At 41.4% G+C, this 15,811-nt stretch overlaps 1 protein-coding gene across 3 annotated transcripts in view; it reads right to left on the bottom strand.

The window, feature by feature from the left end:
* The window catches only part of EBF2 (EBF transcription factor 2), a 186,097-nt gene that overhangs the window by 46,435 nt on the left and 123,851 nt on the right, over positions 1-15,811 (bottom strand). For all 3 annotated transcript variants that reach the window (XM_040626486.1, XM_040626487.1, XM_040626488.1), the window contains exon 7: positions 8,991-9,072. In XM_040626486.1, the coding sequence (XP_040482420.1) occupies positions 8,991-9,072 (82 nt within the window). The remainder of the gene's footprint in view (positions 1-8,990; positions 9,073-15,811) is intronic.

Here is a 15,811-nt window from a genome sequence, read left to right as displayed (position 1 = left end):
TCTCTGATACCTACCCACAAACACGCATCCACCAAGCTAAATAAAATGGTCTCGAAAATTCCTGTTATTTTGCCAAGTATGGAAAAAAAATTCTTTATGACATTTTACATCTGGAAATGGAATTAAATTCATGATGTGCTTTTCCCTTATAACTGTTCAGTTGCTATATATGTTATTTCAGCTTTCCCAAAGCGTAACTATTATGTGGGATTTTATTTTCCACCTGTGGTAGGAGGAAAGAGACATAGAGACCATTAAAGGGACAGAGAAAAGCAAGACAGACTTCTGGTTGTGGTGGGCAACCAAGTCTGGAGTCCATATCATGAGGGAAAAAGACTCCGTTGGTGTTTTTATACACTGGCTAATTTTCACATTTGGCAAAGCGACTCTGATGAAACAATTTTGTCTAAGCCTCCATTAATTCAACCCAGGCTAACAACAAACAATTGGCTACTGCAAATTGTTTCTCCCTACCACTTTATTCTTGGCACACATCGTATTTTCAAACCAGATTTAAAGCCTAGATTCTTCTTTGTTACTGGACTCCAGAGTCTCCAAAATTACCTTTAAACACCTACCCCACAAGTATGGATTTTGTCATCTTTTTTTTTTTTAAGGAATTCCCAGAATTCTTAGCAATCACTGTTGTTTCATATTCCCTAAGGCTAAATTTTCTATTCGGTTAAGGATCAAGTGTCATACGGGAGAACACAAAGTTGATTGCTGTTGAGACAGATGTGGGGCATTGTGGGGCTGCTCACACCAAGGGAGGGGGGATGGTGGCCTTAATGACATAATTCCCGAGAAGACACTTTCTTAAGTAAGAAGGCCGCCCTATGTTTAGATTAGTCAAAGGTGGTTTTTGACACTCCCCATGACATTTCCAGTGACACTCTACTGCTATGTGGAATGGAGACTTACAGAAAACATTGTCACGACTTCAAGGAGCTTACCAGGGAGCTGATGAAGCATAACAAACACTAGACATAATCAGAAGAGATGACTACATAGCAATGCATAATTGAGGACTAAAATTATGTGGCCACCGTATACTCCAGGAGCCCAAAGGTGAGAAAAATGAACCTGAAATGAAGGTGGTGACCACCATTTTCATCAAGGAAATGAGATTTGAGAGAGCCTTATAGAGTTGAAAAAGTTTTGTTACACAACTCAAGGTCACTGAAATCATTCTTCTGGCATTTAAAAAATAAAATCTAATTGGCATAAGCGCAGTAATATGCTGAAGACTGTTTCCACTGGCACATTTTGAAAATCTGGCCTAAGATGGCCATCTTTTAAGAGCTTGTTTTTTAAAGACCAATTGAACGTGTACAAAAATCAAGTGGCAATTTTTTTCAATGAGCCTCTCATGTCATCAGGGAGCCTGCTTTACAACTAAATTTCCCCCATCTCAAAGGTCACAGACACTGGCTACATCTACCCTACCTCATTTTACTCCATTGAACCCATTGCTTTTCCCATCTAAAACATATGCCAGATGGAATGGTTATGGTCAAGGGCATTTTACTAGCAAACATTTTGAGAGCCACAGGGGAGCCTTAACATATTTGATGCAGTTCTTGACTTGGCTGGGCCATTCTCTTCCACCAAACTCCGCCCCCCCCAGGACCTCATGAATCACCTGTCGTTTATCAAAAACCAGGAGCATGTAGTCCCCATACGCAGCTACAAAATCTGTGTACCTATTGAAAAACTAAGAAAGCTTTGCTTTCCAGGAAGTTCTGCATCCGATTGTTCCAGAATGTGTTCAGAGGTAGGTTTGAGCACCCAAATTTGATTCTCCTAAAATGTTTGAGCATTTAAGCTTTGCTTCCACCTACCTGAAATCTCACATGCCCTTTACCAAGAGTTACACAGGCAGCTACTTGCTGTCACTTCTCTCTCTTTTCTCCCATGAATAACTCAAAACACATTCTCTATGTGGGTTGGTTAAAATTTTTTATGACCCTGATTCTTGTCCCCATTTGAGATGCCAAAAGGCGTGGAGTGGTGGTGGCAGAAGGGTATCCTGTGAGAAGAGAAAAGCTTGAAGTAACGCACAGAAAGCCTTCCCCAAGCTTAAAGCACTGGACTGAGGGAACTATCCTCAGACCCCCAGAGGTTTGTTTTTGTTTTTTTGCTTTTTTCTGACTCCAAATAGATAATTATTATTTCTCAGACTATCTGGATTGTATTACCACAAGATAATAGACTCACCTGTTGATTAGAGAGGCCGTAAGTCAAGTGATTTTCATTATGAGCTTTAAAACTGCTGCTCGGTAGCACAGCAACCTTCAAATGGTGCATGAGATCACAGAGCAGCTGGAGTAGCTCTTGAACTGAAAGATTTGAACTGAAGAAACCTGCAGGCAGCTGGAGCTGTATTAAATTTTTACCATTTGGAGTTAATTTAAACTCTCGTTTCCCTCTTCAATGGGTGTGAGAGAAACATTCAACATTTTTTATTTAAGGAAAATAGATGGTGGTGCCATTAAAAAGTTTTATATAAGAACTGGGGGCTTAAGAAATCATAAGGGTTTGTTGGATGGATCTTGGCCCTGTTCCAAGACATGAGTAGCCCTGCCCCTTGCTCCTGCATCGTTCAGTCAAACAGACTAGTGGCTAACGCCCAGCTGTGTGGAGTGGGTGTCTTTGTCATCCACATTAATTTCCCCATTGTTCCTGTGCAGTGGCTGCATCCAGGCCCTAGACCTCTCACATTATCCAGCTACCCCAGTAATGCCATTGATGCTCACATGGCCTCACTTCCTTTCTTCATCCTGATAGAGATCTTTGCATCTTCCATTCCCTTCTCCCCGCCACCATGCCTGCTAGGTGTGTCCTTCCAGGGCACAACCCTTTCCCACACCCCCACCAGGGACCCTCAAAATCCCCTTCTGGCAGTCCCATCCTGGGGGCGTGTGAAGATCCCTATACACAGGAATCAACTCAGCCCTGATGTCCTTCCCAGTCTGGCTCCCGAGATAACTTTTCTTTCATTGCAAATGTATGCATTTGCCCCCCATATATCTTGACCTTTTATGTCTTGAGCCAACAGATGACAAGACCTGTCTGGATATATTTCTCAGTCCTCTCCCTAGAATAAGTGTATAAAAAAATGATGATGTTGGTGGACCTAATCTAAAAATGGAATAATTTAGGGGTGAACTTGAGACACACAAAAGTCACTCAGAAAAGTTCAGCAAATGATGGTAAGAATCTGTATCCTAACTACATGAAAGCTGTAAGTTTATGAATAAAGGAGCTCATTTAAAATTAGTCTAGGGTTAGAGATATGTCAAGGCGCATGCTCCTAACTCTAGAATGACTAATGGGCAACTAGTGCTTACCCATATGGTAGAAAATACCCCAAGCCTCTACAGTGATCATGCCTGTTTAGAACAGAGTCCTCTTGAGGCAAGGGGAAATAACTGGCACCCAGGTCTTTAATGTTCTCAGTATCAACTAAGTTATTGATCTGTTGACATTAGTGTCCTGTCATAGCTGATACCATGGAAAACTTTGAAAACCATTGGGAAGAGCATCCACACTTACTATTATTATAATGGAAGGTGTCCCTTAGATTCTACCTCAGCTGCCAGGGACCACACCACTGAGTTTTGGCAGTCAGCACAGAGCTCACTAGCACCGTGCTGGGCCCCGTGCTTCCAGGAAGGTCACTTGAAGACCACAGAGAGGCAGAGCTAAGCTATGTGAGTCACTCATTTGTCATATTCTCCCTCTGGGAGATAAGTCCCTCAAGGGCAGTGAATTGTATCTGTTTTGCTTGTTGATGTCTCTCTAGCACCTAGGATAGTTCCTGGCACACTGAATGTCCTCAATAATATCGGTTGGGTGGGTGAATAAATGAATGATCACATCTATGTTTTCACAGTGACTTGGAGCAGACCCAGTCAGCCCATCTCTGAGAATGAGTTGGCAACAACTGCCCTAATTGTTACCAACTTCTGTATTTTAGAATCTGAGTGTGGGAGATGACAACATGTTTGACTTCTCCTTGTCTTGGTTTGATTTCCTTCCAGGTTTTTCAACTTCCCCACAATGTAGAGAAATAAAGAATGGGTTCATTGTGTCTTAATAGGCCTGTTGGCTTCCACTAGACATAAATCTCTTTCTTTTCCTTCACTGAGCTGTTAATCTGGGTGTTTCACCCAATTGTTCCATTTCAAGAAGGGCAGAAATGATCTGCATATATGGCCCATGGATGTAGATACTTTGGGGACCACAAAAATCTTTTCTTTTTTCCCTTTCTTCCTTCCCTTTTTTCCCTTCTCTCTCTTAAAAAATTTATTTAATAACAATTTATGGAGCTCTGAACAGTGGTCAGTATTGCGGTAGGCATTGGGGAGAAATATAAAAATTAAAAAAAAAAATCCGTTACGCTCAAGCAGCACAGTCTCTTAGATGAACAATTGCAAGATAATGTGATCAATGGTGTAGTAGCAGCGTGTAGAGAATGGAATGATGCCACAGAAGAAGGAGCCAATGAGTCTGTCAGAGAGAGTCAGAAAATACCTCACAAAAGAGATGCCATTCAGGTATAGTTTTGAAGCATGAGTAGAAATAAAAAATTGGAGAGGGGTGAAGGTTTCTCAGGCAGAGGGGCAAACGTGTAGAAAGGTTAAAGTAATATTCCATGTAATAGAAATCAGTGAGGTGTGCCTAGTGAGTAGTAGATCTATGGAAACATCCAGGGATGTGCCTGGTATGAAGATACTAATCATCCATGCCTTTCAAAGTCTGAGCTTTAGGACTGGACAAGGAAGGAGTAGAAGCAGGGACCCATTGCAGTTGTGTTCAGGAGAAGAGATCGATTTAGCAGATACTTAGGAGAAGAAAGTGACATTTCCCCAATGAATGAGGAAGGCACGGATCCAGAGAGTAAGTATTGAATTCTGCTGTGAACATGTGCTCATTAGCAAGCCAAGGGAAGATGCCCAGGAAGAAGGTAGAAAAGTATTTCTGCAGCTCTGGAGAAGGGTGAGGGCTGAGGATATGGGTCCAGGAGTCACCTGGGAACAGATGGCATTTATAAGAAAGCAGGAAGATTATCAGGGAACCCCCAAGGCAACAGGTCCCCTTTGTAAGGGTTAAGTTACATGGAGGATGCCCATTTAGCAGATGAATTTCATTTCTTTAGGTCAGGGGACCATGGAACACTAAGAGATGTGGAAACACCTGACATTTTAAGCAAAACTTGGTTTAAACATAGCTTTTTGTGGCAACAGAATCTATAGCTTTTACCAAATTCTCAAAAGGATCTGAGCCAAAGAAGATTAAACCTATTGTGTTTTGATAAACAGACATATGTATTTATATATGTCCGAGATACTCAGAACTTGAACTGCATTAAAGAGAGGTTTGTTTCAGGCTACAAAAAAAAATATAATATAATGATTTTGTTGTCATTTGGTCATTTTGGGAAAAAGAATCCAAGTTCCATGACCATTTTGGGGACAGGGGAAAGAAGAGAGGTGGGAGAGAAGAGGGAGTTTGGTTGGCTTCATGATTTGGTAAGAAAAATTTCATATTTCTATTCTATTCAGAGCAAATCTCCACAAAAGAATGCTTCAGCTTAAATATGTTTGATTGATCATATAACAAAATACAGGAATGAAGTAACTGTCTATGAAGTTTAAAAGTATTACCTTTGTCATTCTGAATAAGATATGTATTTCAGAAATACCTAAGTTACCATTCCTTCAGACCCCCTCACCCCCATGATTACCTACAATCTCTGGTTTGGTTTCATATTTTGAACTTGATCCAAGTTTCTCACTTGACCATTATAGCATGTAGTCAAGGCTTTCTCCATAGTAGCCTTCTCCAGGTAAAGAGCATTCATTGAAGGTTATACTCTTAATAAAATCTGAGCACAGTATAAAAATTATCAATTATTTTGTACATCAAAGGGCACTATCAAGAAAGTGAAAAGACAGTCATGGAATAGGAAAAAAATACTTACAAATCGCTTATCTGATAAGAAAGGGCCTGGTATCCCGAATACATAAAAAAAACTACAACTCAACAATAAAAAGACACATAACCCAATTTAAAAATGGACAGAGGATTCAAACGAACATTTCTCCAAAGAAGATATACAAATAAATGACGAATAAGCACATTAAAAAAAATGCTCCACATCATTAGGGAAAGACAAATCAAAACCACAATGAGATACCCCTTCACATTCATAGAATGGGTAGAATTTAAAACAAAAACAAGAAAGAAAGAAAGAAAGAAAGAAAGAAAGAAAGAAAGAAAGAAAGAAAGAAAGAAAGAAAGAAAGAAAGAAGAAAGAAAGAGAAAATAACAAGTGTTGGCAAAGATATGGGGAAATTGGAACCTTCATACATTACTGGTGGGAATATAAAATGATGCAGCCACTGTGAAAAACAGTTCGGCAGTTCCTCAAAAAGCTAAAGATAGAGTTAACATATGCCTCAGAAATTCTACTCTTAGATATATACTCAAGAGAACTGAAAACATATGTTCACACACCAAAAAACTTGTACACAAATGTTCATAGCAGCCTTATTTATAAAAGCCTAAAAGTAGAAACAACCCAAGAGTCCGTCAACTGATGTATAGATAAACCAAATGTGGTACATTTTTACAGTGGAATATTATTCAGCCATTAAAAGGAATGAAGTGCTCACACCTGCTACAACGTGGATGAACCTGAAAACATGAGGTTAAGTGAAAGAAACCAGACACAAAAAGCTACATGTTGCTCATTCCAATTTTATGAAATGTCCCAAACAGCAACATCCATAGAGACAGAAAGTGGGTTCATGGTTGTCAGTGGGTGGGGAAAAAAGGGAATTGGGAGGTATGGGGTTTCATTTGGGGATGATGAAAATGTTCTGGAATTGTATAGTGGTGATGGTTGCACAACCTTGTGAATATACTAAAGGCACTGAATCGCACAATTCAAAATTATTAAAATGATGAACGACATGTTATATGAATCTTATCTCAATGAAAAATACCCAAAAAATTGCCAATTAATTTTAGCTCTACGCCCAAAATAAGACAATTAGAATCCACAAACTAAAAAAAAAAAAAAAAAAAAAACCTATCCCTTTCTTTGCAGAAGTCAGATATTTTCACATTGGATGAGAATCTCCCATCATTTTGAGATCAGCAATATTTATTCTAACCCTGTTAAAAGCTCAGGCACACTGAAACCTTCACTTAGTAAATAAGGGAAGAAGTTTAGGAAATAGAGCATGCGTGTGCTTCGTGAGTACACTTCCAAAACTTGAGAAAAATAAAATGACAAGACATTCTGTTAAAAGCCTCCTCAAATTGATGAGAGTGTTCTCAAAATTTAAAAACTCTTTGGAAGTGATGGTAGAAAATAGGGGGATAGGATTCCAAACGGCCAACCCCTCTTCCTACCTCTGTTTCTTTGGGAAGTGAAAGCCAAGCTTTGGCCCTCAAGATACTCTGGAATCCCTTTGAATCTTGTACTTTTTTGGACTGAAATTATTTACGTTTGCATTTGGAACACAGAACACCATCAACTTCCACCCCGTACAGTGCTCCTGCGTGGTCCCCAAGAAAGCTCATTTTATTTCTGTTTGTCTTCACTCCATACAGCAGGGGAAAATTTGTATGACGGAGAGGAGGGCTGTGACTTTTTTAAGAGAGGCTGGTAATCGTGTTAAATAACTAACCAAAAATGTCCCAGTGCCAGCAAGACTGTTTGATGACCATGACTCGGTAGGGGAACAAAAAAAAAAAGACAAGAATTTTTTTTTTTTTTTTTTTTGCAAAGTAGTCTTCTCGCCTTGTGTGCACCCATCTGCCCCATGAACTCCTGAAGGACTCTGTTCCTAAGCCCCAGAAACTCTCTGGTGACAGGCGGGAGCAGCGCCATTACTTGGGCAGTCCCGCACAAAATGAGTATGTGTGACCCCTGGCTCAGAAATGAAGAAGAATTTCAAAAAGTCAGCAGCAAGGCATCCACTTAGCAGCTGACCACGGTGCAAACTCGTGGTCTGGCGGAAGGGATTTGACCAGACCGACCCTCCTCGTTCCTGGTTCCACCGCATCCTTCCTGCGATTTGAGGCAAGTTACCAAACCCCTGGAACCTCACTGTTCTCACCTAAAACAGCAGTCTAATAATCCCCATCCCTCCCATGGCTGTCAGACTTTTTTTTTTTTTTTTAAGTCTCAAGCTTGAATGCTATTGTTTAACGTGTTTTCCGTGTTTCTATGGGGAAGGGAGCGCTCTATATTTCGACAGGGTGTATGAATGGCAGGAAAGCCTTTTGGTGGATTAAATATGGGTCCTTCAAAGATTAAGGCAGGGGGCCAAGGGGGACTGCACTTCCTCTCATCTCCAACCTGACACACTTTGCCTCTCTCTGTGTTTTTATTAGCTCGTATCCTCAGTACATCAGTGGCAAGGGTGATGAAACCGGTGGCCGATTTAACTGCCAGGCAGCTGGGTCACTGTCCCGTGGGTCTTGTTGTCATGCTGCGATCTTAAAGTGACCACGGCTGTTTGGGCTGCTGCTTTCCCAAAGACTCCGACAGAGACCATTGAATAGTTAATCAGTGGGAAAGGAAGGGAAGAGGCTGTTGCTTACAGAAAGCACAGAGAAGCTGCTTTGAAAAATCCCAAGGTGGATGAATATCAAGAACACGGTTCCTGCTGTGGGCAGCTGTGTGTGCGAAGGGCAGCCTGAGGGCTTAAAATCAAATCTCCAGCCTGGGTTGGTGCCCCTCCCCGGGGGCCTTGGCCACAGAGGCGAAAGGCCTAAACAGTACAAACTGCAGAAACCCTCAATGCTATCAGATGAGGGTTATCATTCACAGTTATCTTTAACGTTAGCAGCATCGGTGAGTAATGTTTTCTAAGGAAAAAAAAAAGGAAAGAAAAGAAAAAGAAAGAAAGTGCTCAAGAGAGAGAAAACAGGACGACCGATTTAACAGGGGAGAACTGCAGGCCCCTTACCTGAAACCTTCTCATGTCCCTCGGGTTTCCTGCTGTTTTCAAACAATTCTGATTGCACTTGAGGAAAAATTTTAGAAAGAATCTGTGAAGAGAGAGCAATGTGTTACATTTTGGAGTAAACATTTTTTAAGAGAAAATAGATCTGCATTATATTAGATTTGATTTGAAAGGGATTGTATTTCACGTCTGGGGAATTTCAGCCGGCCCTGCCTGGGAAGGAACACCGCTGACCCCCTGCAATTTGCAAATTTGGATGTTTGCGATCACACGCGGCTCCAGCGGGGTTGAGGATTGTGAAGCGGTTCACAAGCTGGGCTCTGGTGTGTATACCTGCCCCGGAGTTGCAAGGGCACTCTGTCTCCCAAAACTCAGGCTTCCAAAGCAGCAGTGACGCCTGCCGTGCAAAAACGTCTTGCTCCGGGGTAAAAAATGGCATGACTTCACCCAGAATCCCAGGGTTTCTCACGCATGTGGCTTTCAGCTGGTCACACACACCTCCGTGCTCACACACCTCACACGTGTACCCTCACACACAAAGGGCCCCTGATCTTTTTAACCAATGTATATAAAATCAGAAAATGGTACGCTGCCATCCAAAGGCAGGTCCGTGTGCAGGGACACACTAGGGTTTTTGTGACTAATAACAAGTGTGAATGTCCTCTCAGACCTTCTGGAGATTATCCGGGAAAATACAAAGGCACTGAATCATGGTCTAAGGTTATTCATCGTAAGGCACATTTTTAAGCCAACCGTCTCTGAAATAAACTATTTGTGCAATTTTAAAATCAGGCATCTTTAATCAGACAACTACATCGAACCAGAAAAATGGCAGAGGTGGCCTTTTCAGCCATTTACCTATTTTAAGGCATAGGATTTTGTTTCAAAACACAATAAGTTTTTCATTTATCTCACTTGCAGAGTCCTTTTCCTTAAAAAAAAAAAAAATCCAGCTTTTGCAGTGTTAAAGTCCCAGGTGAGCTAGGCCTATTTCCCTTTCTGTTACTATGACAACGAAATTTTACCGCAGTCCCAAAGTCCCTCCAGAACTCTCACATCCATGCCTTGAATTAGAACTTTAAAGGAAAAGATATACATTTTTTCCCCAGGATTTACCAACAAAAATAAGTAGAATTCAACAATGCTTCCAAAAATTCTATTTTAAAGCAATGGCTGGTGAGATGCTCTCATGGTGACCTTCTGTTTATTTTTATTTTTTTAAGAATCACACAAAAGAATTAGAGAGCGCTCCAGTTAATTGTATTTAGCACTTAAAAAAAAAAAAACCTGATGGAAAGATAAACAGTGAATGATCAAGGAGGAGAGAATGGGAACCGTGTTCTTCAAACTGGTTTCTGTATTTCAGTCTCTTTTACTCTAGATTTGCTAAAAAATATTTGGCCAAGTGCCCCTGACCCCTATCTATGAATAAAGGTGGGGTGTGAATTTGGAAATAACAGCTAAAATTTTTTTCATGATGTTATAACATCTGCTTTTCACTTCTCTCTCTTCATCTTGGCTGGGCCGGGAGGTTAGGCACGACTTCTTGTGCCGTGAAGGTATCAGGGTCTTTGCCCGAGCTACGTCCGGAGTGACAGGACAGACAAAATGCTCCATGCTGCCTTTTTTTTTTTTTTCCTTTTGCTCCGCACTGCTTTATGCAGCGTTCAAATTCACAACCCGCCTTCGCTTCCTAAAGTGCAGTGAAACGTCTGCCGGTAGCAATCAGAGGTTGATCAGCACGCAAACATTTTATTTTTGTAAGGGGAAACGTTCTCGCACTTGTACTTTCACAGGAGAGGCGGCTACCGCCACTCACAATGCACGGAGATGCTCTCATGATATGCTTAAAACTTGTTTTTTCCTCACTTGAGTCTCCTCCCAAACAATAGCCCCCACTCCCACACCACATCTGCCCTCCAATACCCCCAAGCGTGATTTACACCTTTTCCCCTCCTTAAACTAAATCGAGTGCTTCTTCTTCCCAGTGCTTGATTTGGGGAAAGTTTTCCTTCGACTGAGCTCCTTATAATGCACTCTCTGTGGGTGATACTTCCCCTTACCTACCCGACCCTTTCTCTAAAATGTATCTGGCGAACACATTAATGTTTGAGAAGGCGTTATTATATGCATGGTGTGGTAGGTGGAAAAGTGCAGAAGAAATACGTGTTTACATGAAATCAAATTGATTTAGGGAAACAAGGGGCCTGCTGAAAGGCTTGATTCAGTTTCAGTTAGGACCCTTATCAATTCTTTGGATGGAAAGTTTTGACTCTTTTGTTGGCGTGGGATCTGAGTCTGTAACGTGCCCAGCCCCTGCACACTGAGCATATAACCTTCTGTTCACAAAGGGGAGGAGAAGGGTGGAGGAGGGTGGGATACGTGGGGAGAGAGAGAAAAATTCTCTTACATTGTATATTGCTTCCTAAAAGAAGGCATAGCAGCTTCTAAATGGCTAGCTCCAGAAATTACGGCCTGGATAGTTTTTGTGTGAACCTAAAAATTAATTTAAAGGAATCCTGGGGGTTTACTGCTACCTCCAATTTTTTCTCTCCCTTTTACTGCTGTCTTCCACCTCCCTCCACCCACCATGCTCAGGGGCTTGATACAGAACCCTTTACTAACTATACCATCCATTAACCACAGGGTGACTTGCAGGGAACAAATCCCCTGGGTCCGGATCCCTCTGAAGCCAGAGCTGCCTGGAAAATGTCAGCGCTCTGCACTCAGAAACGGGAAACCCAAATGAATTGCAAGATTCAGACCAAATGTGCAGATTCTCATCAGGATGGAAGCTGTTATTTCCACTTTCTCCAAACAGTGTTGACTACATAAATATTATAACCACTTAGCCCAGTATACTTTGCAAGCCTTCTGATTTCATTTCTTAGGAGTGACCACCAACAATGACAGGGTTATCCTTTTCTCTAGATACAGAGGACTGGAGAAGTGGGATCAAAATGTGAACTCAAGCCAGCACATTGCAACCTGGTTCCTAGGTCAGCTGAGGTGATGTAATGTACCCAATGGCATTTCTTCATTGCACAGATATTTATGACATGCTGACAGTATTCTAGTCTCGACCTGCGCCAACTATGTAACCAAGTTAGCTCACTTTTCTGGACCTCAGTTTGTTCAACTGGGTTTAATGGCTTATCTCTACGGTTCTTCCAACATTAATATTCTATGATGGCAAAGAAAAGTATGTGGAGTTGAGAGCCCTCCAGAAATGGCTACACCGACGGAAAAAACCACTGAAGACAAAAAGACCACGATTTACTGCAGTCTAAGTGGGGTGTGTGCAGGGTTTTCTGAGGGATAGGTCAAAGATAGTGGGGAAAAATAAGCAGGGACAGCTGATCGGTGGACAGTGGGGCATCTTGGGTGATGCCTTGGTCAGAGCAGGCAGTTCCCCGGGGCTTGACAGGCAAAATGTTGGGTGACCATTGTTATAGGCTCCCTTCCACATGCTTCTGAGGCAGGAGAAGGTGGCTCAGGAACATCACCGATCAGAGCCATCTCTGTCCCTGCTCACCATCCTGTGTTTTGGTCCAGTCGCTGAATGGTATAGGGGTCACAGAAGAGAAGGAAAAAAAGTTTGCCAAGTGTCTACTCTGTGCCATACCCTGAGGCTAGGTGCAGGTGTTTCACATACAATGTGTCATTTTTTTCTTACAACAACTTTATGACTAATGAATCATTTCACAGCTGGGAAGAACAAAGTCACCAAAAATTTAAGAATTTTGCCAAGATCACACAGCTTGTACATGGCAGAAACAAGGATTTGAACCTGGGTCTTTCTCACAGCAAGCTCCATCTGGCAGTCTATGTTTCCTGAACCAATTAGATTGTGGTGACAGTTGCAGAACTCTGTGAATATATTAAAAGCCATTGAACTGTACACTTTAAATAAGTGAACTTTATACTATGTAAATTATATCTCAATATAGCTGTTTTAAAAATTTCAGAAAATGGTCTGAAAGAAAGAAAGAAAGAAAGAAAGAAAGAAAGAAAGAAAGAAAGAAAGAAAGAAAGAAAAGGGAAGAAAGAAAAGGGAAGAAGAGAAGAGAGATGGAGGGTGAGAAGGAGGGAGGGAGGGAGAGAGGAAGGAAAGAAAAAGAACAACGTGAAGGATTCTGGTTTCTTGAAGAGTGAAAGGACTATAGCATTCCAAGAGGAAAACACTAGGTCAAAGATAGTTGCATGGAAGTAAATGCCTACTAATGAAAATCCTTGCTGAATTCATTTATTTACCCATTTGATCAGTTATGAAGTATATAGTATGTTCCACGAAGGTTCAGACACCATGGCAAATAAGATTGACCAAATCTTTCCTCCCGTGGAGCACACAACCAAACTATTCAAAATACACTTCTTCAGATTCTGAGAGGAATCTGAAGACCCGTGAATATGGGTCTAAGATCTCAGGGGACTGCCCAGCCACCCAGAAATCTCTTTCTCTCCCAATCTCTGGAATATTGGAACACACAGCACTGTTCAAGAATAGAATGAAAGTTCCTAGATTGGGTCTAGACGTGTCCTGAGCCCTTCCCAAACAGAATCTGAGATTCAAACTAGTTGCACAGATAAGGAGCAAAGTCAAGGTCCAGAGGTGGGGCAAGTGGGGAGGGGGGTTGTCTCTAAATCAAAGGAAGGGCAAGTACTTAGTATTCATGCCAAATTCCAAAATTATAACCAATGATCTGACTAGTACAAAACCCAGCATAATTTTGTCCAAATTTGTGGTAGAGGTTATTCAATTCATTTCCCGTTTGAAATCCAAGATATAGTGCCTTCTAAAAAATTGCAATACAAAAAGTGTTGAGGAAAGCACTATGGGAAAGCATGAAAGATTCTTTTGAGAAAAGATTAGACAGGGATGTGTATCAAAGAATGTGAACTTAGCGCTAGTAACAGCTACCATTAGGCAGAACCTTACTCTATGCAAAATAATATGTAAAATACCTTTCACTTTAAAACTTATTCCCTTAAAAAAAAATCTAATTCTGCCTACTGTAGGAATAATTTCCGCAATGCCATGGTCACATGTTACACACCATGAAGATGAGAACACCCCCATACTCTCCAAAAGCCAAGAGCGGGGGGTGCTATCTCTCTGTCTCTCTCTCTGTCTCTCTCTCTCTGCTGTGATGGTCACATAAGCAGGCTGGCCCACTGAAGTCCGAGCCATATATAGACTTGATACAGCCTCACAAACCGTGTAGGTGTTTAAAGGCCTAAGTCCATTGATTTTTGAGGAAGACACATTTTATTGGATTAACTACTAACCCTCCTTTTCTAGAGTCCAATAAATAAAAATACAGTTGGCTTCCACTGTTTGCGTGTGCCTCTGAAAAAAAAGATAACTCCTTTCCCTTAAAACACTCATACCATTTCTAAGAACTATCAAATTATCATTTCTAAAAACTATCCGGGATAGGCTGGATCATAAAATCATATTTGAAAGAAATGGGCAGCTGCCTCTCCTCTCCTAGGGCCCTGTCAAGCTTACATCCTATGGGGACTAGGCAGAGTGAGGGGTCCCGCACAGAATGGCTACACCCCTGGGGCCATTTTCTCACTCAGGACAGCCAACATGGCAGCTCACCCTGCTTTATAAGGTACGGAAACCCCTAACTGTGGGGTTTCCACTTAAGACCAGTAAAAAACATGATAATAATGTTCCAGCTTTAATGTAGGTCTTAACTGTGATATCCCCTTTGAACCTTCCTACAACAGAAAGAATACATTTTCCTCTACCAAAAGCCTCTAACAGATTCCAAATCCAGGCAGCCAAAGTAAGGTGAAGGGCAGCAGTGGGCCCCATGCTTGGGTTGAAGATGATACGCCTTACTGATTGTTTAGGTGTCAGCCCCAGTAAGAAAGGGCCCTGAAGCTTTAAGGGCTTTGTGAAGACTCTCATTGAAGTCCACAAAAATTAAGAGACTCTGGGAGGTCAAACACCCCATTGGCTCTTGCTACGCCTTAAAAACGTGACAATGGGGCATCTGGGAATGCTTCATACTTTCAATCTGCTTGGTAAAATGATGGCCAGCACAAGGATCAAGAAGATCCATGGAAAGGGGAGATAATTTAAAATTTTTGACTGACTGGCTTCTTTAGACTTTAATCAAATACTCATTTTTATAAGCTGATTTTCCATGTAATCCATTTATTTAAACAATCCCTTAAAATGTAAACATAAATACATGAACAGAGTAGGCACAGAATCTTTAATCTCCACAGACATTCCTATGGAAGAGTTTTATGACCATTAAAGCTTATTCACTTAGACTATGTCAATGAAAGGCCATCTCAGATCCGAAAAATGTACGTTTACAGAAAATTTTGAAGCACTAAATCTTCCTACTTACAACTACACTCACTGTCTCTAACTCCCAATGGCTAAAAGACAAATTATGATGATGATTATAATAACAACAAAGAAACAACCCACCTTCCTCGACTTCTTATTATGTGCCATGTGAGATTTTGTTTCATCCACCCTCCTCTGAGGGTAGGAGAATCAACATCTCCATTTTATGGAGGAAATACACAAGACTCAGACAGGTTAGCTTCCTTGCCCGAGGTCAAACAGCTAACAAGTGGAAGAGCTTGGAGGGGAACTCTGCTTTGTCTGACTCTTAAGAGAACCTTCCTCTGGTGGGAGCTTGGCCATGCTTCTTTTGAACAAAAAGGTAGGACCAATGCCAAGCAGCTCTTTGTTTCGGGAGCTACGGCCTCATTGATCCACATGGGGGAGCATGTCTCGTCCTTCATCATACTCTCTGGAAATGAGAGTGAAATCATTCTTCATGTCGCAA

The sequence above is a fragment of the Ursus maritimus genome, unplaced genomic scaffold (genome assembly GCF_017311325.1).
Source record: "Ursus maritimus isolate PB19 unplaced genomic scaffold, ASM1731132v1 scaffold_11, whole genome shotgun sequence".
NCBI classification, from domain to species: Eukaryota; Metazoa; Chordata; class Mammalia; order Carnivora; family Ursidae; genus Ursus; species Ursus maritimus.
The sequence above is the reverse complement of the archived record's forward strand: the minus strand, read 5'-3'. Positions and strand labels throughout refer to the sequence as shown.